Source organism: Schistocerca serialis, chromosome 4 (assembly GCF_023864345.2).
Source record: "Schistocerca serialis cubense isolate TAMUIC-IGC-003099 chromosome 4, iqSchSeri2.2, whole genome shotgun sequence".
Classification (NCBI taxonomy): domain Eukaryota; kingdom Metazoa; phylum Arthropoda; class Insecta; order Orthoptera; family Acrididae; genus Schistocerca; species Schistocerca serialis.
In genome coordinates this window covers 599,424,155-599,449,282 of record NC_064641.1, presented here as the reverse complement: position 1 = coordinate 599,449,282, position 25,128 = coordinate 599,424,155, and the positions used below count along the sequence as shown (strand labels likewise).

The 25,128-nt window shown below is 38.8% G+C and overlaps 1 protein-coding gene across 1 annotated transcript in view; it reads left to right on the top strand.

Moving 5' to 3' along the window:
• Positions 1-25,128, top strand: part of LOC126474628 (meiosis-specific with OB domain-containing protein) — a 236,203-nt gene that overhangs the window by 195,974 nt on the left and 15,101 nt on the right. The window contains exons 7-8 of the mRNA XM_050102107.1: positions 17,008-17,173; positions 23,769-23,952. Coding sequence (XP_049958064.1) covers positions 17,008-17,173; positions 23,769-23,952 — 350 coding nt within the window. The remainder of the gene's footprint in view (positions 1-17,007; positions 17,174-23,768; positions 23,953-25,128) is intronic.

The window sequence follows — 25,128 nt, the reverse complement described above, 5'->3', positions numbered from 1 at the left end:
GTTTTTCATGAGACCTAACTTGATGTGCAAGGTAGGAGCAGAATCTTTTTAGAGTTTACTAGAGGTTCACTCTAAATGTTCTTCATATCTGGTTGAAGAGAGTTTCTGGTGGGCCATTCATGTTTACTGTAGTGAGATGCACAAGCTTGGCTATCCCATTCACAGAGAAAGCAGCAATATTTAGTATACCCTAACAGCATACCTAATAGCAGTGCAACCACTTTCAAGTCACCACAAATCTGCCATTGAGAGTCATTATACTTGATGGCTGCTAGTAAAATATTCCTGTTTTGGTATGACTCTTTCATATGCACACTATGCCCAACTGGAATAGAAGGAAGCTATTACCAATATGTAAAAGCACTGCTTTTAAGCTCAACTTTGACGGATCAATAAAGAGTCTTCACTTATCAGGGTTGTAATTAATTCTGAGAGCCTTCATTAGGCCATTTATGTCTACTCATGCCACAAGACTATATTGCATGTTAAAAGAAGGAGTTTATTGTTGCTCTTCTGCAGTAGATTGAAACACGTACATTGCTTTCCAGAAAATTGCACTGCTGCTATCTTGATGCTAAAATCTCAGTCTTAGCTTTAGAGAACTCCAAATCTCTAATGAGATCACTTAACTCATTTTGAGACAATTTTTGTGGATCATCAGTTGATGATATATTTGGAAGGAACTCTGGATCTTCTGATGTACACAGTTCAGGACATTAGAATCCCCGTCAGAAGTAATCTCGTACTCTGTCGGTGATTCAGGTATTGGCAATCCTTCCCCATGTAGAACTGGATGTATGGCAGATGGAATGTTAGGACAGATCACTGTCCGCTTCTTCTTCTTCTTAGATATTCGCTTCTTGATAGGAGGAACCATACGAAAGTAGCAGTCACTGACATGGTTAGTTGGCTCACGCCAGATCATGGGCACTGCAAAGGGCATTGAACGCCCTTTTCCTTGCATCCAGTTCCTGAGGTTGGTGGCACAAGTGTTACTGGTCACATGTGGAGCACAGGGTTTATCCTGATCACCTATTTTGCATTCAAAATAACAACTGTAAGCTTTTTTAATCAAGGGCGTTATTTACTGTTTTTGTGAAGCAAATGTCACTTCTCCACACACATAGCAAAATATGTCAGCACTGTTAACACAAACCCGTGACATTTTTGTTCATTTCAGTAGCACTCAACTTGAACAACTGGTAGTTAATCTGGAAACAAATGTGTAAAAATTATTACATGCATTAATAAAGCCGCTGAAGCTGAAGAGGAGGGAGACAAAAAGATCACTAAAATTGGTATCAAAATGTTTACATCCAAAATATTGCACACAAGTAAGACCGGGGACAATAATATAATCCATTGTTACTAAAGTGCACGTCATTTATGATGGCGGCCGAGTTTAGGTTCGTTCTGCGCATCTGATGTCACAAAACACAGTCAGCCAATGAACAGAGAACGACGTTGCCAGAGCTCGACTGCAGTGCAGAGCACGGATGAGTGTCTTCAGTTTTAGAAACGTTCAGTCATAAAGAAAGTAATTGAACAAAAGCAATGTCTTGACAGCAGACTTTCTTTTATAGAAAGTTTGGAAAAAGCATTCTTTATACCAATTGCTTCATATTCTATTAATTAATTAAACCAAACAAGCAATAAGTCTCCTAATTCAGGCGATAGCAAGGAAAGGTGTTTGTATCATTTTCACTAACTGCTTTTTCGCAATAAAGAACAGCGGTAATTGTTTATTTCCTGTTGTACTTCAATAAAACGTGAGTAATTCATAATCATACCAACAGTGTTTGTCGGTATTTTGCGTAATCTTTTAAAGTCCTCCAGGAAATATATCGAATAACGAGATGTGTTAGCGTAATCGTTAAAGTGTATGGCTGCTAAGTGAAAGGTTCTGAGTTCAAACTTTGATCGGTGCTTAATATTTTCTTTATTTAAAAACAATATCGAAGTGTCTTACTTCATGAATTTTATTCGTTTGAATGTAACTTTTTGAAATTTCTAGTGGCAATTAAAATCGACCATACGGAAAGTGTACACTATGGACTTTTACCTCTGCAAACTCTTCAAAATTTCGTGCAATGGTTTACTACATCTAATGCTGCACAATAATTGCGTTGAACATCGAAACATAATTCATTTATGGGGGGAAGGTATCAGTCAAGAAGATGTGTAAAAATCAAATTTTTGGGCCAAATAGTTTTTGTGAAATCGAATGATAAAGTGTGTCAAAGCTGTTGAAACACCATGTGTCTGCACAGGCGAGCATGCAATGATGACAAAATCGCGCACATAGCGAAAAGCAGGGAGCATGTCTCTGTAGCAGCAAAAGGGTTAATGCGGCCGTGGTGGCTTTACTTCATAAACAGCACGCTCCCCCCTAAACGTAAGTTTGTGAACTATACTATGGCGCTGCTTCTCTTGGCGCGTACAACTGGCAATGCAGCAATCTCCCGCGTCTGGGCGGGCATGAGCGAACCACCAAGATAAAAGAATTGAACTATAGTTATTATGACTCTGACAAACCATATTGATTTTAAACTTAACTTAAAACTTTGTATATAATTATCTCACCATAATAAAACTGTGTAAAATGAAAACTAGAGCTAATTTTGAATTGTCTTTGTGATATTCATGATCAGCACATTAGAACTGATAGGAACTGGCTATTTTCATTCGATTTACATTTTCATTGTTGCCTCACACATATGTGTGGATGGATATGTGTGTGTGTGTGTGTGTGTGTGTGTGTGTGTGTGTGTGTGTGTGTGTGTGTGCGAGTGTATACCCGTCCTTTTTCCCCCTCAGGTAAGTCTTTCCGCTCCCGGGATTGGAATGACTCCTTACCCTCTCCCTTAAAACCCACATCCTTTCGTCCTTCCCTTTCCCCCTTTCCTTGACTCTTTCCTGATGAAGCAACCTTGGGTTGCGATAGCTTATATATATATATATATATATATATATATATATATATATATATATATATAAAATAGAGGGAAACATTCCACGCAGGAAAAATATATTTAAAAACAAAGATGATGTGACATACCATACAAAAGCGCTGGCAGGTCGATAGAAACACAAACAAACACATACATACACACAAAATTCAAGCTTTCGCTATTTGAAATATGTCTGCTTGTGTCTGTATATGTGTGGATGGATATATGTGTGTGTGTGTGTGTGCGATGTGTGGATGGATATGTGTGTGTGTGTGTGTGCGAGTGTATACCCGTCCTTTTTTCCCCCAAGGTAAGTCTTTCCGCTCCCGGGATTGGAATGACTCCTTACCCTCTCCCTTAAAACCCACTTCCTTTCGTCTTTCCCTCTCCTTCCCTCTTTCCTGATGAGGCAACAGTTTGTTGCGAAAGCTTGAATTTTGTGTGTATGTATGTGTCTGTTTGTGTTTCTATCGACCTGCCAGCGCTTTCGTATGGTAAGTCACATCATCTTTGTTTTATATATATATATATATATATATATATATATATATATATATATATAGGGAACCATTCCACATGGGAAAAATATATCTTTTTGGGGGAGGGGGTCGGGAGTCGTTCCGGTCCCGGGAGCGGGGGGCCTTGCCTTGGGGGGAGGAAGGGACGGGTGTGCGCTCGCGCACGCGCACGTGTCCATCCGCACATACACAGAAAATGTCTGATTGAGTCTGTGTATGTGCGGATGGATATGTGTGTGTGTGCGAGTGTATACCTGTCCTTTTTTCCCCCTAAGGTAAGTCTTTCCGCTCCCAGGATTGGAATGACTCCTTACCCTCTCCCTTAAAACCCATGTCCTTTCGTCTTTCCCTCTCCTTCCCTCTTTCCTGACGAGGCAAGCATTGGTTGCGAAAGCTAGAATTTTGTGTGTATGTTTGTGTTTGTTTGTGTGTCTATCGACGTGCCAGCGCTTTCGTTTGGTAACTCACATCACACACACACACATATATATATATATACACACACACACACACACACACACACACACACACACACACACACAGGGTGTTTCAAAAATGACCGGTATATTTGAAACGGCAATAAAAACTAAACGAGCAGCGATAGAAATACACCGTTTGTTGCAATATGCTTGGGACAACAGTACATTTGCAGGCGGACAAACTTTCGAAATTACAGTAGTTACAATTTTCAACAACAGATGGCGCTGCAAGTGATGTGAAAGATATAGAAGACAACGCAGTCTGTGGGTGCGCCATTCTGTACGTCGTCTTTCTGCTGTAAGCGTGTGCTGTTCACAACGTGCAAGTGTGCTGTAGACAACATGGTTTATTCCTTAGAACAGAGGATTTTTCTGGTGTTGGAATTCCACCGCCTAGAACACAGTGTTGTTGCAACAAGACGAAGTTTTCAACGGAGGTTTAATGTAACCAAAGGACCGAAAAGCGATACAATAAAGGATCTGTTTGAAAAATTTCAACGGACTGGGAACGTGACGGATGAACGTGCTGGAAAGGTAGAGCGACCGCGTACGGCAACCACAGAGGGCAGCGCGCAGCTAGTGCAGCAGGTGATCCAACAGCGGCCTCGGGTTTCCGTTCGCCGTGTTGCAGCTGCGGTCCAAATGACGCCAACGTCCACGTATCGTCTCATGCGCCAGAGTTTACACCTCTATCCATACAAAATTCAAATGCGGCAACCCCTCAGTGCTGCTACCATTGCTGCACGAGAGACATTCGCTAACGATATAGTGCACAGGATTGATGACGGCGATACGCATGTGGGCAGCATTTGGTTTACTGACGAAGCTTATTTTTACCTGGACGGCTTCGTCAATAAACAGAACTGGCGCATATGGGGAACCGAAAAGCCCCATGTTGCAGTCCCATCGTCCCTGCATCCTCAAAAAGTACTGGTCTGGGCCGCCATTTCTTCCAAAGGAATCATTGGCCCATTTTTCAGATCCGAAACGATTACTGCATCACGCTATCTGGACATTCTTCGTGAATTTGTGGCGGTACAAACTGCCTTAGACGACACTGCGAACACCTCGTGGTTTATGCAAGATGGTGCCCGGCCACTACGCATGGCCGACGTCTTTAATTTCCTGAATGGATATTTCGATGATTGCTTTGGGCTATCCGAAACATACAGGAGGTGGCGTGGATTGGCCTCCCTATTCGCCAGACATGAACCCCTGTGACTTCTTTCTGTGGGAACACTTGAAAGACCAGGTGTACCGCCAGAATCCAGACACAATTGAACAGCTGAAGCAGTACATCTCATCTGCATGTGAAGCCATTCCGCCAGACACGTTGTCAAAGGTTTCGGGTAATTTCATTCAGAGACTACGCCATATTATTGCTACGCATGGTGGATATGTGGAAAATATCATACTATAGAGTTTCCCAGACCGCAGCGCCATCTGTTGTTGAAAATTATATATATATATATTCCCACATGAAAAATGTATGAAAGCACTGAATTGCACATTGCCCACATTTGTAGATTATTTTCCGTGTTAATGAAAATATTTTCTAGTTTCTTCTCTTTGAAATCCTCAAATGAATTGATTACTGCATGGCATCGAATAATTAGTTAACTGCATTTTGTCTTGCTTCCATCCTGCCAACATGCACAAGAACGCTCACAGACAGTCAATTTTGAGGTGCAAAGAAGATTTCCAATATCTTGCTATTCCAATGAAATAAGCTTTAGTTGAAAATTATTAATATTAAGTATTTTATTCCTCACATACTGTATCCTGCATGAGCAAAACTAATATCACCAGCTTTGATATCCCTACATTGTTATTATAAGACACCACACTTACCTGTCTCCTTCCACACCGGAAAGGTTACAAAATGAGGAATTCTGGTTTAATGTAATTTCTGGACTTTAATACATATAGCCTAAAAGTTGAAGTTCAAAAGTATCAGGAGATAACGCAGCATAAATCCAAAAACGTGGGCACCTTCCATCTGAGAGCCTGTATAAGACAAGCACATCAAGCATTTTGCTACACAACTGCCTCTAGCACAGCTAAGAACTGGCAACATTGCCGAAAATATTTGGCAATCCTGCGGGAGTGCACATACTTCCACCTTTGTCACTAAGTAGATCTACTAAATTCACTTGACATCCACCTTCCACCTCAATGACTTATGCTGTATAATCTTCGTGTAAGATGATACTTTGAGGAAGATAATTTCATTTTTGGATTCCAGGTTTTCTGTACTTTGCGTAAGAAACAAATGTTTTTGTTTATTGGCACATTGTCAGGGTAAGGACCAATCTTGCGATATGATAGGGCTGCTGCTAGCAACGTGTTTTGTTAGCTCAGTGGTTCTGTATATTGTGTTATGATGTGACGGCAATGTGTGTTGCAAGTTCTGGTAGCATTGGGTAGCAAAGCACTGAAAGTTCTTTTTACTTCATGGAGCTGAAAATTGCTAGAAGAAATTCTTTAATGAAATCTAAAGAAAACCGTTACACATTGAGTCTTCTCGCATTCTTGACTCATCAAGCTGTTTTAATGACCTTAGATATCTGACGATTATCAAGCTGCGGTATTATACAAATGTCCCTAAAGAGAACTGAATCACCTGTCAACAATACAAATTTGAAGTTTGACCATCACGTAGAATCTGCATGTCAGGAGAATAGGTATGAAGGGAACATACTGATTAACAAACTTATCTGTGCTTGATTTCTGTAACAGCAATTACGCACTCCACACAGATATTTGTTGACACTTCTCCTAAGAGTAGCTTTGAATATGGATAGTTCTGTTGGTTTAAATTTAATTGCATACCTCAAAAATCACTTTCTATTAGCATTAAGTTCTCCATGAATCCATACATGGTCCTCAAAACGTGCAGTGTGCCTCCTTGCTGTATATCATGCACTGAAAAGTATTCACACAGTTTATTACATGCATTTACCATATGGAATTAAACAACAACAATGAAACTCACTGCACCACCAATAATTATTGTGGCTTGACATTAACACATGAATTTCTGACGAAATAATTGAGTGAAGAACCACCTATAAAAGGAAGAGAAGTGTTTAATACTATTAAACAACATAGTGAAGTATTTTAATCCAATCACAAACTATAGAGACAGTTTTGTGCCGTATTAGTGTAATAGAAACGTCATCCTTTTAAAAACAGTCATATGCCTTCTTTGCTGTTGAGCATGAAATGCCGGCCGGTGTGGCCGTGCGGTTCTAAGCGCGTCAGTTTGGAACCGCGTGACCGCTACGGTCGCAGGTTCGAATCCTGCCTCGGGCATGGATGTGTGTGATGTCCTTAGGCTAGTTAGGTTTAAGTAGTTCTAAGTTCTAGGGGACTGATGACCTCAGTAGTTAAGTCCCATAGTGCTCAGAGCCATTTGAGCATGAAATGCAAATTGTGGATATTGCAGGAGTGCCACTCCACAGCATTAAAGCATTTTATACCACCCAAAGCAATTAGCAGTAGCAGGGGCCTTCAACAAGGGAGCACAGCATCAACATGGCAGCCACTGCTGGGAACTAGTAAATGGGCCCGGATACTGTGGCATGTGTGGTGTTCAGAGACAGACAGTCTGCCAACAATCAGTGAAATTCATTTCACTCATGACTTCAACATTCAGATGAAAGGTGCTATCATGAGATTTCACTTTCGGACATGATGTGTTTTATCGTTAGACCAAGGCCACAGGTGGAACAAACTCACCTGAACTGGTAGCAATACTTCCTTCAGGAAGTGCCGTGGTGTACAGTGTTGCCAGATAGTGCAGATTGTTGGACTTAGAATATTTATCAGTGTGGCCAGGTTATTTGTCCCAACGCGCGTTTGGCACAGATTTAGGCTCTGCGGCAGCCAGGCAGGTTTTATGTCAAGGAGTGTTCATATTTATTTACTGTTTTGACAATTATTTTCCAAAATTTTAACCACAGTTTGTCTACATGCCCAAGCCCAGAGCAAAAGGTTTTGAGTTCTTCCTTCAGAGATGACACTACTACTGCCTCTTTATTTACTTTATTGAAATGGAAATCTTTTTGCTTGTTTTAGTTCATCTTCTTAACTTGCTAATCATTGTTGCTACAACTTCCTAATGACCACTGATGCCAGTTGCAAGGTGAACATCCCCCAATAGTCAGATGTATTTGTTGCCATTAAATCTAATATATATTCATCATTGGTAAGCTTTCAAACTATCTGCTCTAAGCAATTTTCAGTGGAATGATTTAGTTAATTTCACAGGAAGTCTTATCACTACAACACTCCACATTCATCTTAATTGGTTGTTCGATGATAAAGTCTCTTAAAATAATCACAGAATGATTAGTCAATAAATAATACATACTATTGAGTTATATCTTGGGGGAGAGACTGGTGGTCAGTAGAATTGGCCAAGTTATAAATTATACCCACAACTGATACTGCGTCCTGCCCAAACAATCTCATATGCAGATTCAATTTCTTCTCAGAGGATCTGAATTTTTTTTTATTTGCTGTGACAAATACATTACTTCCATTCCCATTAGCCTATCCTTCCAATAGTTTGATATAATGCAAACCTCTCACTTCTGTCAATTTCAGGTTTTAGTCAGCTTTCTGTATCTTGCATTATGTGGAGCTTCCACTGCTATTTAGGAGCACATCAAACTATGGAATTTTATTGTAAATGCTGCAGCAGTTGATCATTAGGATTAAAATAGTATTATCTGTGAGGGGCATTTCTTTGTGTCTTTATGCTAATACTCTGGAGTGTTCTTCAGCTATTGTTATCTGAACTGAATGCAGAGTTACGTTAGGTAACACTTTTGTGTGCTCATCACACACAGTCAGCCAACTGAGTAAGAACCTCTGATATTTAGTTCACACCTGACCCATTTCGAGGGACTCTAAAGTACCCAAACCCATGGCACAGGTCAAGAAAGTCACAGCCTAGCTTGTCACAGAACCTTTTATGTCTTGCACACGCCTTCCACTCAACTCAGAATGAGGGGGCATGATCAGTTTTGTTGATGATGCTGCAGACTGTGGGCTTCATTGAAATTCTGTAAGCAAAGCTAGTCATCTTTGCCAGTCACAGTACGATCTCGGAGCTCAGATGACAGGCAACATTTGTCCCAACATACACCACAATCCTCTGGCATGTTGCACCCCTGCTCTCTCAGTGGTTGTCAGAACAGCTACTTCACTATGTTTAATGTGGCCCACAGACACTGAAAGCACAACACAAGATTATTCCTTTTATACCTTGCTGTCATTCCCATAAGGGGTACCACTATTAGCTGTATGTTTCAATTTCCAACAATTAACAGATTCTTACTTTTTTGCATTTGCTTCCTCATGACTCAGGATGCAGCAGGCTGCCCTACAGCTGAAGTGTGTTTCATTGGTTTTGGTTACCATTTCCATTGGAGACAGCACCTCAGACCTACTAGTAATGGGGATGAGTGTAGTACCTGGAGCTCTCCTTTGTCCCTGTCTACCTGTACTGGACCCTCCTATCATTGACTCACCATTCACTGTTTACTTGTTGGGCAGAGGTACATCCTTTGCTCCATGGAATGAAGGCAATATACACAAGAGAGGATGGTGCTTGGAGAAGAGATAGGTCATCTAATCTGTGAAATGGAGACAGTATCCACAGGAGAGAATAGTGCTTGACATACCTTTGGTATGTGACTCTTGGTAGTTAAACTAGTACATCTACTTACAGCAGTGTCTAATCACATGACAGCAATCTAGGCAGTTTCCAGCTGTGTAGAGTAAGTAACTCTTTCCACGCCTGAGAATAGCATTCATAGTGAGGCTGCATTTCTGTCTAGTGCAGTGTGACATTGAACAGTAAACAATTAGGGCCTAACTTGAAAATTAAGCTCATAGATTCCACAAACACAATATTATGCCATGGCTGTCAACTGTGTTTGAGCTGTGTTTACATAATGATTGCAAGATACTGGATTCTTCCTTAGAGCAAACTGGTCACGGAGTCACAAAATGTGGAATATATTGCACTAATGGTGTAAATACCTACTGTGATTGCAGGAAAATTATTTTCCAAGAAAGATGCTGCTGTCAAAATAAACAGAATACACAACTGTAGCTCACAAGCCTCAATTTACTTTGAAATATGTTGTATACAGAATTCCTGAACTACCAAAGATCCTATTCTATTGTATTGTATTGTATTCAAAAATTATCTTTAATTATGTAGATATGCACTGAAATTAAGAGGAACAATTGTATAAATGAGGACACTATTGCAAAAATTTGGAGACTAACGTGGTCCTACTCACACACAAAGGGGGAAAAAACCAGGATGTTGGCTTACACACATAAATAAATATACAAAATGCACAGATTTTGTTCTTGGATGGTTTTGTGACAACTTCTACACTAGAATGCCAAAGATGAATCCTGCTATATTGAAGGAGAATCTCTGGTTGAAATGGTCAGAAATAATAGCTGGAAACATCAGTGACAATAAAAGTTTATGTTAGTATTGGGGGCTTGCCTCATGATTATGATAACAACTTGGAAAAAGTAAGAAATCTGCATTCGAGTCCTAGTATGGCACAAATTTACAGTTTCACTGCATGTTCATTACATTGTTAGTTTGTCACATCTGAACAGTTTGCACTGTTATCACTTAATTCACTTCATATACCTCCATTTTGGCAGGTTAAGCCGTGTCCTTCACTGACTCCATTGCCCCACTTGCTGTTATTCCCATTCACACAGTGGAAAAACCTCTGATACTAGTGTCAGTCCAGACAGTTATTCCTAGATAATTGTAGAGTTGTTACTCCTCAGGTGATTTATTGCTAATCATTTAATCAAATATTAATGGATCTTATCACTATTTATGTGCAATATATTACATTTATTTATGTTGAGGGTCAACTATCAGTTCCTGCCCCAAGCACAACTTTAGTATGTTGTCCCATTTTTTTACTACAATTTTCTAACATTCGAACTTTCCTATATATGCAATAGCATCAACCACAAATAGCCTCATGGAACTTCCATCACATCACTTACTTATATTGTGAGCAACAATGGCACTACAACAAACTTTCGATATTGCCAAATTTATTTTTACATTTCTTGATTGTACTGTGTTAAGAGCAATACTTTATAGCTGTCTAATTAAAATCTCCATCTAGTACAATGTAATGGTCAGGAAATTTACATGTGATAATCTCCAGGATTTTTCTTAGGAATTCTGCCTTTATAGTTTGCTGAAAAACTGATATTAGTCTTGACCACTGTATTTATTAATTTTATAGTTCCTTATGCATTTTGGTCTGATGCCATTCTCAAAGACTCTACAAGAGAAATACATGAAAGGTATCTGTAAAAATTCATTGGTACAGTTACATAAAACATACTTTGTAAAAACAGAAGAAGCAAGCACTCAGTAAAAAAACATTGATAAAGTACAGGAAATGCACATCTCAAAAATTGGGATGGAACTCACCAAAATATCTATAACATATTATTAGGTAAAAACAAAACTGGATCTGTCTTAACATGGACACAAAATATCTGGTCCAAATTATTTGGTGACATCTTAGTGCAGACTGTCTTGCTGCACAAATCAAAGTATTCGGTGAAGAAGCTGCCAGATGGCAGCACTATAGGATGTTAATGAAAAATTTATGTTTTGAAATACGTAAGTATTGAAACAAATGACTGACATGTAGTTTCAAATGCCAAACAACATTCTATTATAGCTATTACATCACCCAGTTTATTATCTAACAAATATCCATCTACTGTAAGGGGACTGACAAAAATTGTCACCGCAAGATGGTGTCAATGTATAAAAATGTAATTAAAATAAGTGAACATCTTTCCATTCAATGAAATTAATATATTACAATAAACGCTTAACACAAGGCTGATTCTCGCAAAAAACTAATTTTATAACCATAGTATACTAGAATGAATAAACAAGACAAAAATGTAACACATAGTACATAGGGGTAATATACTATAAAACTACCACTGGCAACACAATTATAATGATAAATCACTGTTGGTACACATTTGGGATAGACCCAATTCCATCCAATATTAATGACTATATATCTAAGTTAAAATAAAATGTTCTTTTGTATGACCTGCAAAAATTGTTTCAAAAACTGCAGATAGGTAACTGAATATTTGTGCAGGTGCATAGAATCCTTCTAGACAGAACAGAAGAACAGTTTACAAGAACAAAATTTGTATATTGCAGCCATATGTATAGTTGCACCAGTATTCAGACACGTACGTGTAGGAGGTAAATAGTGACATACATTTAGAGGATGAGCATTCCATATTCTGCTGAGTAGCACAAGGGAATATAGTCAGCAAATTGAGCATTTGAATTACCAAGAGCATTACCAGGGGGCTATATCTTGATGTTGGCACTGTTGACAAACTCGTACAGTATTTTACGCAGTGTTATATTGTTGGATGCTAACAAGGTTTGGAGGCTGCTTGGGAACTGATGACCAAGAGCCCAAAGATTACTTGCAAGTATGTTTATGTGATAAGTGTTCCAAGGACATAGTAGAAATGTTTGGTTTGGATCTTCTTCCTCTCTGCAAATATATAGAGTGGTGGCACTTAGGTTGAGCCGATAGAGGTGTCCGTTGAACTTCCAATCATTAAATTTCAGCCATGCTGTAACTGTTGTGAGGCCCCTTGATGTTTGCACCTTATTATACCATGGCACTCTTGGAATCATGGGATGAATTAGTGGATAACGACTGCCTCTGATTTTAGATCTCCACGATCATTCCCCTCCCCAGTCAATGGACAACCACTTGCTGAGCATGGGTATCATATGTTTGAGAGGGAGTTTATCATATTTAATAGCTCCATGCAGAGATACCTGCTTTCCCAGACACCTGCTTGTTCATTTCCACATATTCCAGTCTGGTCCTTCATCCATATCATCAAGATGATGTGACTGTTCCTTTGCACCTGAAACACAATATCAACAATTGCTGCAACTATGGGGTTGGCACAACTATTATGATGGTTGATCAGTTGCAGGGCTGACATACTATCAGAGATTATGACTATTGTGCCTGCTGTGGTTGTCTGTGTGAACAGTAGGGTTTCCAAAATAGCAATCAGCTCAACTGCCATAATAATGGAGTGTTGATCCAGCTTGTGGAGGCCTTGTCCTTGGCTTCAGGGTACTCAGTAAACACTACCAGCACCATTACTAGACTTGGACCCATCTGTATACACTACAAATGCATCATGATACTGAGACAGAAATTCCATTGCTATTGTATTAGTTTCTTCCTGATTTTGAAAAGCTAAATTTGTTCTGGCATTGACCTGCAGAGTAGATGTTTCATGTGGTCTTTTGTAGTGCAGGAAAAACTTTTCCACACCTAGTGCCTTAATGCCTGTATCTCCATGTATTCAGTGGATACAGGTTGTGGTTGTTTATTTATCCAATGTCTTCTTCATTCACAATAGAATGTTAATTACCAGATTTTTTGTCAAGGGGCTCATATTTGACAAAATAAAGTCATGAGAGAAATTTCTTGCAGGAGGAGTATTCATTGCAGCTTTAATGGTGGGTCATTCTCTTCAACCAGTAATACGTTGGTTACAAATGCCCGTGTAACTATACGCAAGGCTTTGTACTGCATAACGTCAAGTCTTTGGAGCATGTTGTCTGATGCTGGTCCACAGCACAGGTGTCAAAGAGTGTCCTATGGACCAGTATAAATTCATTGCTGTCTGCCAATCAGAGCCCAACCATACTATAGTTGTTGCTCCAATGAGACTGCAGGCTTTTTGACATCTGGTAATGATGTGTTGGATATGAGGAGCCCATCTTAATTTATCATCAATAATCATCCAAAGAGAGTGAGTTGTTTTCCCCACAACTGTACAAATATGTTGTCACAGTTGCATTGTTTGGGTAAGTGGAATCCTACAGCGAGTAAAGACCATAAGCTAGGCTTGCTGTCAGATATTTTGAAGCCATTTTCTGTACACCACTCATACAGATGTATGAGATGAGCCTGCATTTTCAGATGACAGGACTGAAGAGTACTGTCTTCAGAATATACACATAAGATGTCTGCATATTGTAATATTTGGTTGTCACTGGCAAAGAGGTCATGAAGGTCTGCAATGTAGAGAGTAAATAATAAGGGAGTCAAGACTGATCCCAGTGGGAGTCCTCTGCTAGTTTCTCTGGGTTCTAGTGTAGTTCCATATTGCAACTTAATTTTTTCTCATTTCTCAGGAAACTTACAATGTTACACATGGTGGTTTTGGAATCTGGAGTTTCTTCAGCTTTTTCCCCCTAAAATTGACAAGGTAACATTATCCTATGCTATAGTCAAGTCTATGAGTGCAACTATCGTATAATTATTCCAAGAGAAATTTAGGTGTGTCAACAGCTAACCATAAAAGGATTTCAGTCATCCCTTTTCCTTGTTGTTTTTAAGTAATATTTTCTTTTTTTCACTCCACCATTCTAACTGCTGTTTAATAATCCTTTCCATTATCTTCACCAAACACAGTAGAAGGTGACAGGCTGATACAACTCCAGTTTATCACATATTTTACCCGAGTTTTGGATGGGGGCAGCATGACAAGTTTTCAACGAGTCAAATTTTGATCTTTTGTGCCCCTACACTATTGTAAATTTTAAGCATCAGGAGTTTAACTTTGCATGGGGTTAGTCGTAGCATTTTCCCTTGGGAGAGTGCAGTGGTTTACGTACTCTTTTCTCTGTTTTTGATACATAACTCATAAATAAGACAACTAAGAGTTTCCTCTAATCTAAAAACAACCATGTACCCTCATAATGTACTCTGCTACCAAAGTAGTTTCTTTTTGTGTGTAGTAAACTCTTGACACATTGAAGGAAGCCCCATAATTCTTTTCTTGAAAATGGAGGCCAAGAAACCTCCGACCTGTGTGCAAGGTAAGCTATCTTTCTCAATTCAGTCAGGTGATCAAAGTAACGAAGGATGGCCTCAGTCCAGCCAGTGAGTGACATTCATGCTGATATGAGATACAAGTTTCAACAAGTTGCACCTGCTGTGTTCAACAACTCATTTAAATCTCGGAAGAGGCCTCCTGGCAAACATATTGATGGCTTTTGGGTTTTTTTCATGACTTGCCTGGTATTTTCCTAGGAGAATCAACATTCAATTAATGTTGTAGCACAGAAACCCAGCACACACAATCTTTGCATTTGTCTTGACTGTGCAGCAAAATTAGCCATTGGTGCAAAAAACTAGGCATCCCATGCTAGGCTCAGATGCAGTATTACAATGGATAATACCATATATTGGCCGTTACGGCATAAGAAAACAGCTGTGTGGCCAGTATACACATCTGTCTTGAGCCCAGTTGTTTGTGAACTCAGCACTGTTCACCATTCACCATTGGACAAGGACAGACTGGCCAAACCATATACATTGGAAGGTGATGCAGTATCAGCATTTCCAAAGGTAAGTGAGGTACCACAGCTACAGTACTGAAATGTGGTCTATTAGGAATGAAAACCAGTGAATTACAATGAATCCTGGTGTCTTTTATGTAGCGGTAATGGCAATAAACTACATAGTATAAGCAGTGGCAGTAACACCACTATAGTGCACACACACACCTCTCAAATGTCATTAGCGGTCCTCTTTTCTCTTTTTGAAGATGTGTCTGTTCTGCCAGAGCTGTATCTTCATTTTAACAGAGCAGTTTTTGGGAGTGGGAATCCTTCTGTGCTCTCTTGATGGATGGGGTGTTGATACCTACCAGTGATACGTCCAATCTGCTAAGAGTTTATGCGCTAGTAGAATTTCAATATTTTATTTCATTTCTAAAGTTGGTAGGGAACAAGAGGCCAATTTAGACAAAGTCCAGTTATCTGGAAAAGTTTAATGTAACTTAAGTATGGAAGGCACTGCAGAGTTACCAGTAATCTATTTAACAGCTTTTTCATGTGAACGGATATCGGTCTCATGGTCAAGCAGTTTACATTGATTTCTTTTTATAGAGACATGTACCATCCATGCAGTCCATGATGTTAAACCAAGATCTCTGCTCTCCAAGACACTATGTCCTGCCAACTGTGCTGTATTGCCCAGGATTTACAATATTGTAGGATGATAGAATTGAAAAGTAAGCAGCTCATGAACCCTGGGTGTTCCAGGCCTATAGCCAGCTATATGTCAAATTCTATGGGGTGCTTACCATTCAGGGTGACTAAGGTCCACATACAGGCTTGAGATGAAAATTCTCCTTCCCTGCTCCCTCTAAAACAAAGAGACATGGCAGAGAGACAGTCAGAAAATATAGCCTGATACATAGCGTTAACCTGTCAGAGATGTTTGAGGCAACATTCTATTTGTAATTACTCACCTATTCACATGACCTTAAAACTGGAGTTGAAAACAAGAGTTATTTTTTCCTTTTCTACTTCTTCCATACTTTTCATACCAACCAAATGTGTGTTGCTGTACTGTAACATACCATTCCCCCTCCCACTTCTCATCTGTTCTCAAGATGCCAGTTATCCTAACTATAATTTACTTTTCACATCACACCATCCACAGAACTTAACTAGATTGCTTTCTATTCATTTTTGTCTGCATGTAGCCAGAACCATTGTCTTCCATTTGACACTTCTGAATTCATTTGTATTCACTGATGTGCATCTCTGACACAAATACATAACAAGTGTGCCCCTAAATACATACTTTTTCATTATTTTTTATGTGGATCATCTTTGTAATAAAGATCTTAAACATTTTAAAAGAGCTGCTCTTATAGTACATTTTTTCCTCTGGTGTAATTGTCACTGAATGTACCTTACAGCATAAATTAATGTTACAATTAGTGTTCAAGGCTACATTGAGACATAAGTAATTTATAGGATAAACACATAATTAGGCCTCATACTTATCAGAACTATACTATTACTTGAAAAAAATTAGTCATTTATTGTGACTGTAATGCACTAGCTTCAAAAATTATAGCAAGCACAATAAATTTTTGCTCTAGCTGGCAGCATCAGGCAAGTAATGACAGTGCAGCAAGTCTTCGATCGTACCTCAGTTAACTATGCAGAAGCGGCCAATACAGAAGATAAACAGTTCACTGCTTTAATTTATTGTCTTGTGACTCATCTTGATCTGGATGGCACCTCACGCATTACTGCCACGAGATGGTAAGATTTGTGCAGAAGCATTGGTAGCATGTCAATCCTTATACAACGTACTGATATGCATTATTTGTGTTATTCACCTTACATATTCAATATAATACAAAATATTTGAAGGACAAACAAAAGAAGTTCAACATGGCAGAATATAAAATATTAAAGTATATATGTTATAGTGTAATGCACTGTCTGCATGTGCTGAGGGTTTTTTAGTATCAGCTGTGATCTATTTGTCTCTTTACTTGGGTGCTACATATTGTGTAGTGTGTATCATAGTGGGTAATGTATATATACATGCATGCATAAATTAGTGACTTATTGTATAGGAGACTTGTCAATCAATGTAAGTAAAGTAAATGAGATACATACAAAGTGTCAAGAAATACTACATTAAATTTAGTTTACAACCATCATTACAAGTTTACCACACTGTGATAGTTTTCCGTTTTAATTTATTATAAATTTTCTTTAATCTATGAGATGATAAAGTAAAATTTTCTGTTTTTTAGTATAACACATATGTTGAAAATGAATTACTTGAAATAACTATGAATTGTTGTTATAAATATAAATACTTTATGAATATAAATAAATGGAATAGATAAAATATTTAGATCCCTAAATAGTGGACAATATGATCCCTAGGCTTTATATTACACACATTTTGAATTATAGTTTTCTGTAATCATCTTTTTTGTGCCACTTTTTTTATTTATCTACAAATTCCATAGATCCTGTTATGCATATGATGCTAGGATGTAGAACGACTTGAGTAATATATGTTCACAGGCCATGGTATCAATTAGTTTACAAGAGCAGAACTAGACATAAATTACATAAGACTTGCTAAAATAATAATGAACTAAAATAAAGTCGTAGGAATAATACATTATGCAAAGTTTATCACATTGCAAAAGCCTATTTGTCACAGTAAGTATACGGTTACAAATAGGAACAAAAAGAACATAAACAAACAACAGTAAATATAAATACATACAAAGACTACTTTTCTCTGTTAAAGTATTCATCAAGTGAGTAAAACATTTTCTCGATTAAATATGTCTTTAGATTGTTTTTGAATGATGCACTGTTACTACGTAGACTTTTTATGTAGCTCGGTAAAAAGTCAAATATTTTGACACTGGAGTAATGCACTCCTTTCTGTACCCGAGTTAAACTTTTTAGTTCAAAGTGGAGGTCAGCCTTCTTTCTTGTATTGGGATAATGGAAGCTTTCATTGGTTTCATAGTGGGCAGGATTGTCAACCAAGAAACTCATTAGGGAAAAAATATACTGGCAGGTTGTGGAAAGTATTCCAAGTTTTTTAAAGAGCGTACAGCAGGAGGTTCTCGGGGGTACGCTGCACATTATACGGACTACTATTTTCTGCATGAGGAAGATTTTTTTTAGATGAGGGTGAATTGCCCCAGAAGATGATGCCATAACACATAATGGAGTGGAAGTATGCAAAGTATGTGGACTTCGTGACATTTATGTCTCCAAATTGTGAGATTGTCCTAATGGCAAAAATTGCTGAGGACAGCCTTTTTCCAGTCTCGAGGACATGGTGGTCCCAGTTGAGCCTACTGTCTATGTGGAGGCCTAAGAATTTGGTGCAGTGTACCCTTTCTATCTGATTATTGTTATTTAAAACAGTAATCTCCAGGGGGAGTTTGTGGTCAAGACTGAAATGGATATAATTTGTTTTGCTCAGGTTTACTGTGAGTGAGTTCACTTGGAACCAGGTTAATAGTACTGTAAGTAATTTGTTGGCATCAACCTCTATATCAGTGAGCTGTTTGTTACTAATCAAAATGCTGGTGTCGTCAGCAAACATGGTGAACTTGCATGTATTGCATGAAAAAGGTAGGTCATTTACGTATATCAGAAACAGCAACGGACCAAGGATGGATCCCTGGGGTAACTCCATGGAGTACAGTGCTCCAGTCTGACTCTACTACCTCTCCTTCTTTATTGCTCCCATTGAGAATTACCTTCTGCTTCCTGTTTTGGAGGTAGGATTTTAGCCAGCTTCCCAGTGCCCCAGTGATCCCATAGTGGCGTGGTTTGTTGAGGAGTATTTTGTGGTCCACACAGTCGAAGGCTTTGGACAGATCACAGTATATTCCAACTGCCTTCATTTTATTATTTAGGGATTCCAGTATATCATTTGTGAAAGAAAATATGGCCTCAGTTGTGGACATACTTTTCCGGAAACCGAACTGTCTATCACTTATGATGCCAAAGTTTTCTAGGTGCCTTACAATTCTGGAGTGCAGTAGTTTCTCAAGGACTTTAGCAAAAGTGGACAGGAGGGAGATTGGACGATAGTTTGAGACTTGCGTTGTGTCTCCCTTTTTGTGGAGAGGCTTCACTATAGCAAGTTTCATGCCCTCTGAGAAAACACCCTGGTACATAGAGGCATTAAATATATGGGCTAATACTTTGCTTAATTGGTCAGAGCAGGTTTTTAACAGCTTACTGGAGATATTATCTACACCAGATGATCCCTTACATTTTAATGAGGCAATGGTTTTTTTAATCTCATATCTGGTTATGGGGGATGTCCTTATCTCGCTCACTGGAACGGGAAAACTGTGCTTCAGTAGATCCATGGCACTTTCTAAGGATCCATTGCAACCTATTTGCTCTGCAGCACTTATGAAGTAGTCATTGAATGCATTCGCAATAGTCTCTTGGTTGTTTACAGTATTGTCATCAATGTTTAGTACAATGTCTACTGGTTTACTGGTACTGTTTGTACCAGTCTCGCTCCTTATTATGTCCCAGATTGCTTTAATTTTATTACTGGATTGGTTGATTTTGGATCTAAAATATATGCTTTTTGAAAGTTTGATTACCTTACTCAAACTTTTACAATACTTTTTATAATGATTTATTTGACTGGGGTTTCCTGATTCTTTTGCCGTTATGTACAAAATTCTTTTTTGCTTGCAAGATGTCCTAATCCCATTTGTTATCCATGGTTTTTTTGTGTTTTCTTTTGGTACATTCCCATAAACCTTTTTTGGGAAGGAGGTTTCAAATATTGATGCAATTTCTTTACTAAACAGGTTATACTTGGAATTTACATCTGTTTCGGAATATATGTGACTCCAATTGATATTATGGAGGCATGATTTGAATGTTTTGATTGTTAGTACATTTATGGGCCTGAATACATTCCACGTTGGCTCAGTTTTATTCTGACAAACATTTATATTTTTTATGGTAAGTCTTTGACCATCATGGTCAGAAAGACCATTTATTATTTTACTAACGCTGATACTGCCCAATTTCTCTTGGTCTACAAAAATGTTGTCAATTAGTGTGCTTGAATATGAAGTTACTCTGGTGGGAAAATTGACCACTGGCAGAAGGTTGTAGGTGTACATCAGATTTTCTAGGTCTGTCTTCCCACTACTATGTATAAGAAAGTTGATGTTGAAATCTACAAGTAGTACAACATCTCTTTTATAGTTGAATAAGTGCAGTAAAAGCAAATCAAGCTGCATTCCCCTAAAAGATTATTCCATATCTTACAATAGAGTCAAAGAAGCTGTGATAAACAATTTTTCTAGAGTCCATGTCACATTCATAGGATGGTGGTATCACTGCAAAAGCAGGATTGTTTAACATGGTTGCCAAGTAGCATATGTGAAATGGCCCTGATACCTTTTCTACTATAAATATCCCTGTGAATTTTACAAAATCTGCTTCCCTAAGTTCTTGTTTTTTTAGCAGTTTAGAAGCTATTAGATTTTGATTATTTAGTTTTGAATGGTATTACTTGGGTTTTTGACTTGTTTTATTTCAGTCCACTGAGATCACACAAATGTTCTAAGCTATTTAGAGTATCAACAACTCTTTTGGAAATTTTTCCTGTGGTTTCAGTTTCAGTTTGCAGAGATATCTTGTCTGCAAATAAAACTGAGTAGGATGTTACATTAAGAGTTAACTCATTTACACCAAATAAGAATATGACTGGGCCTAAAGCAGAATTTGTGGGATTACCTGTGAAATAATGTTCCAGTCTGAGAATCAGTGTTCTATGCCTGATGTTACAACTGCTGTTTTCTTTCTCTGTAAATACAATTTGAATTATTTCAAAACACTACCATTAATCCTGCATCTTTCTAGTTTATGGAGCACAGGTTTACACAATCAAAAACCTTCACAAGGTCACAAAACATTCCTGTTATCTTTTGAGACTTGTCAGGAGATAAGGAAACTTTCTCAACAAAAAGTTTTGTCTTTATGGAAGGCAACCTAATTTAATGTGAATGATATTAGATTTTGCTATGAAAGTTTATATCTGTGTTCCAAGATTGCACGAAGACTGGCTGGTTAGTAGTTTCTGACAGCTTTACTATTACATACTTTACAGCATCTGAGAGGCATTCTTCTTCAAATGACTGATTGATTATTATGGTTAGGGGTCCTGATTTATACTGGAAACTGTTTTAGTTAGTGATGTACAGAATCCTCATTTGGGATGGCATTATGTGGGGCCGACATGTGCCGCTGGTTGTTATGGAAGGCACCATAATGGCTGTATGATACGTGAATGCCATCCTCTGACAGATAGTGCAGCATATTGGCGAGGCATTCGTCTTCATGGACGACAATTCATGCCCCCATCATGCACATCTTGTGGATGTCTTCCTTCAGGATAACAACATCGCTCGATTAGAGTGGCCAGCATGTTCTCCAGACAGGAACCCTATCAAACATGCCTGGGATAGATTTAAAAGGGCTGTTTATGGATGACGTGACCCACCAGCCATTCTGAAGGATCTACACCGAATTGCCATTGAGGAGTGGGACAATCTGGGCCACCATCTCTGAAGGTCTCACTGTATGGTGGTACAACATGCAATGTGTGGTTTTCATGAGCAATAAAAAGGCGGAAATGATGTTGATCACTATTTCAATTTTCTGTACAGGTTCTGGAACTCTTGGAAACCGAGGTGATACAAAACTTTTTTTGATATGTGTATATTACAAATATGATTATTAAGCAGAGCAGCACCTCAGTCACGGTTACAGTACTGGGAGAGAGCAACTAACATAAAACATCATCACACACACACACACACACACACACACACACACACACACACACACACACACACACACACACATACTTATGCGTGCATGCAAACAATGATCGGTAGGAATGTGGGGAAGACAGCAATTGTGCAGTCGAGACCTGTGATACATGGGTACCAGAACCAGTGAGCTGCAGTGCATGATGAAGATGACAGGGAAGTGTATTGGGAGAGAGTGGTAGGTCAGAGGAAGAAGAAGCTGTTAAGTTGAGGGGAGGGAAACAGTGAATTAGCCGATCCTGAGGACAAGGTGGTCATGAGAGGAAGAACTTGTTAAAAGAATAAGTCCTATCTCCATAGATCATGTGATGATTTCCACAGTATTTGAGCAAGCATTCAAAAATTGTTAAATTCAATATTAACAAACTATTCATTAACTGATGAAAAGTGCTATCAGGTCTGACTGGAAATGTAAAACTGGGTAACAGAGAGAAATTATGCTATAATTGCCTGAAATGATAGTGAAAACTAAGTTCAATTTCATTCCCTTCATTTCTGAAACTGAGTGTTGGGAAGGGACTTGGTAGCAAATTCAGGAATAAACAAGTGACGATATAGAACAAAATTTTTCTGCATAGACTTTTCTTCCTTTAGTAGTTATAGCTAGACCTAGCAAATTTCACTTATTATGCACCCTGTTGACACATATAGTGCAGCTAACTTTCTACAGCTCTTCTCAGTTGAGGAACATTATATGTTGCTTCAGGCCAGGCTGTGGTTTTTGAAGATTTCACACTGCAACACAAAGTAATTAGTTTTATGAACAGTTGGAGACGTTATACAATTTTTCATTGGCATAAAAGTATGCTGAGCACAGGGGATGAACTTTCTTCCTTTCTGTTTTTTCTTCATTTTTATTCCATTGTTACAATTAAATGAGGAAACAATCCTGGCTAGGTAAAAACGAGGAGGATTATCAAATGCCGTAAGCCAAGTTAACAGGAATCTATCATAATCACTGCCTTTTAACATACAAAGGAAACCAGAGTAATAATATTAGTCTCATATGACAAACTTTTATTGCAGATGCTTATGTGTTGCTCTTATAAACTGAACCAAGAATAAAAACTGTGTTCAGCATTTAACTTGTTTTATATTGGTGCCTTTAAAACTTTTTTTGAATAACAATCACTAATTACAGCAACAGTACCAGTAAAGATTCCCATGCCTACAGTGAAAACAGTAATAACAATAATAATATCATCTATGCACTATTTATTGTCACCCACCTGTGCAGTTTGCCTTACTGCATATAAACTGTTTTAAATAGTATTAAAGTTTTGCAAACCAAAGGAAATTCTTCTTCATTTTTATTTTTCCCGGTAATGGCCATATGTTTTATGTCAGACAAGTATGTTCATTTTTTGGACATATGAAATTCTTTCTGTCAAGTGTGCCAAACACTTCAGCACATTCAAATGCCTAATAATATTATAATTTGTGGTACTTCATCACAAAAGTGACTATATTAATTATGAAATTTAATGTAGTTCAAGATGCCAGCTGCCAATTGATGGGATCTGTATAAATCTGGAGTGTCCTGTGGGATCAGGAGCTGAAATTGCTGCTCCAGACACTGTATTTGATATAAGAATGAGACTTACGGATCACACTGGATCACTGGAAAACTGTCGTTTAACAGGCACTGCTGCTGAAAGAGTCCTCAATTGCACAGTAAGGATAACTATTCAAACTGGTTTTTGTTTCTGATAATAGTTTGTTTTTGTAAGTTTATGGAATATACATTTGTCTGAGTTACATAGAAAATTAATTGTGTTTATTATTGTGGAAATCATTTTAAACCTTATTATGTAAATATTTTAGAATTAAAGGAGAACACTCACCAAAATATGCCCTAACATGGTGCCAACGGGACTGACGGTTCCAATGATATTTTGCGGCAGGTGGACTAGATGTGGTGGAGGTAGTGTTGGGTGGAGTGGGTAGAGGGAGAGGGAGGTGGTAGGCAGGAAGAGAAATGGGGCGGAGTGGCTAGCGGCTCAGATGGAAGCAGCCAGTTTGGTGGCTTGGAAAGCAGGATGGAGTGATGGCAGGTATAGGGGCTGGCATGACTGTAGCGGCCAATGGGAAGTGGCACATGCTAAAGGCAACTTGGGTATGTGAACTGGTAGGGAGTGACAGGATGGAGGAAGGGGAGACCATTGGGAGAAGGTTGTGGGGACAGTGGGTTACTTGATTACAGGAGGGAGGATGTGGTTTAAGGATAACTCCCCTCTGCAGGATGACTCAGTTTGTGAAGCAGTCATTGAAATTGAGCATGTTATCTCAGCTGCATGTTGTGCCTCCAGGTGGTCAACTTTATTCTTCAAATCAGATTGGCAGTAGCCATTCATTCTAGTGGGCAGCTGGTTGGCAATCATACCAACATAACAGGTTGCACAGTGTTGGTATATGACATGGCTGCTTTCATGGGAGGTCCAGCCTTTGATGGTACATGATAACCCTCTGACAGGGCTGGAGAAGGAGGTGCTGGGTGGGTGGATAAGGCAGGTCTTGCATCTTTGTTTGCCACAGGAATCGACTAGGGTATTGTGTAGGCTGGATGGGTGGTGGAACCCCACTCTAGGAGGGGTGGGAAGGGTCTTGGGTATGATGTCCCTTATTTCAGGGCAGTGTGAGAGATAATCAAAGGCCTGAAGAAGGACATGGTTCAGTTGTTCTACTCCAGGGCAACAATGGGTGATGAGCAGGGTGGTACTTTGTAGTTTAGCTGACTCTTGGGGGTGGTGGGAGGGGGTGGGAGGGTTGAGGATATGGCACAGGAAATCTTTTTGTGGATTATATTTTGGTGTGTGTATGGGGGGGGGGGGGGGGGGGTACTGCATGTCT